This window comes from Gavialis gangeticus, unplaced genomic scaffold (assembly GCF_001723915.1).
Source record: "Gavialis gangeticus isolate Ggan-Ray unplaced genomic scaffold, GavGan_comp1, whole genome shotgun sequence".
Classification (NCBI taxonomy): Eukaryota; Metazoa; Chordata; order Crocodylia; family Gavialidae; genus Gavialis; species Gavialis gangeticus.
In genome coordinates, this window is record NW_017729025.1 from 6,811,978 (window position 1) to 6,812,509 (window position 532).

Here is a 532-nt window from a genome sequence, read left to right on the forward strand (position 1 = left end):
GTAGCCGCGTGCGGCTGGCGACACGACGCTCCCCAGAGCGGAGCTGAGCCCTCGCACTCGTTTCCTCGCCCCTCGGGGCACGCAGCAGCGGAGGAGGGAGCCGAGGGGCTGGCTTGGCTGCCCAGAGCGGAGCCCCCGGCCTTGCCCACCCCAGCACCTGGGGCACGGTGAGGGCCCGGGCCCGCGCCGCCGCCCCCTTCTCCCCCCAGCACGAGGAAGGGGACAGGCAGCCAGCCGGGCAGCCCAGCCCGCGAGCCGGCGGGACGTGCCCGGGCACCCTGGCTGGGAAGAGCGCAGCCTCCCGCCTGAGGCGCGGAAGCGGCGGCGAGCGCCTACCTGCGATGGTCTCCTGGTAGCCCTTGGTGAAGAACTGCATGGCCGTGGCCGCCCGCCACGGCGTCTTGAGCAGCCCCTGGCGCTGCGGGTCCTCGCCCAGGGCGCGCAGGATGGAGGTGTAGGCGGCGGCCAGCCCCGGCAGGTGCAGCGCGTTGTCCTCCTCGCTGCGCGGCCGCTCCTCCCGCCAGCCCGCCAG

General features: G+C 76.1%; 1 protein-coding gene across 1 annotated transcript in view; it reads right to left on the reverse strand.

The window, feature by feature from the left end:
• The window catches only part of GCH1 (GTP cyclohydrolase 1), a gene marked incomplete at its 5' end in the record, with an annotated part of 42,290 nt that extends 41,764 nt beyond the window's left edge, over positions 1-526 (reverse strand). Inside the window, one exon of the mRNA XM_019518342.1 lies at positions 337-526. Within this exon, the coding sequence (XP_019373887.1) occupies positions 337-526 (190 nt within the window). The remainder of the gene's footprint in view (positions 1-336) is intronic.
• Positions 527-532: the final 6 nt, after the last annotated feature.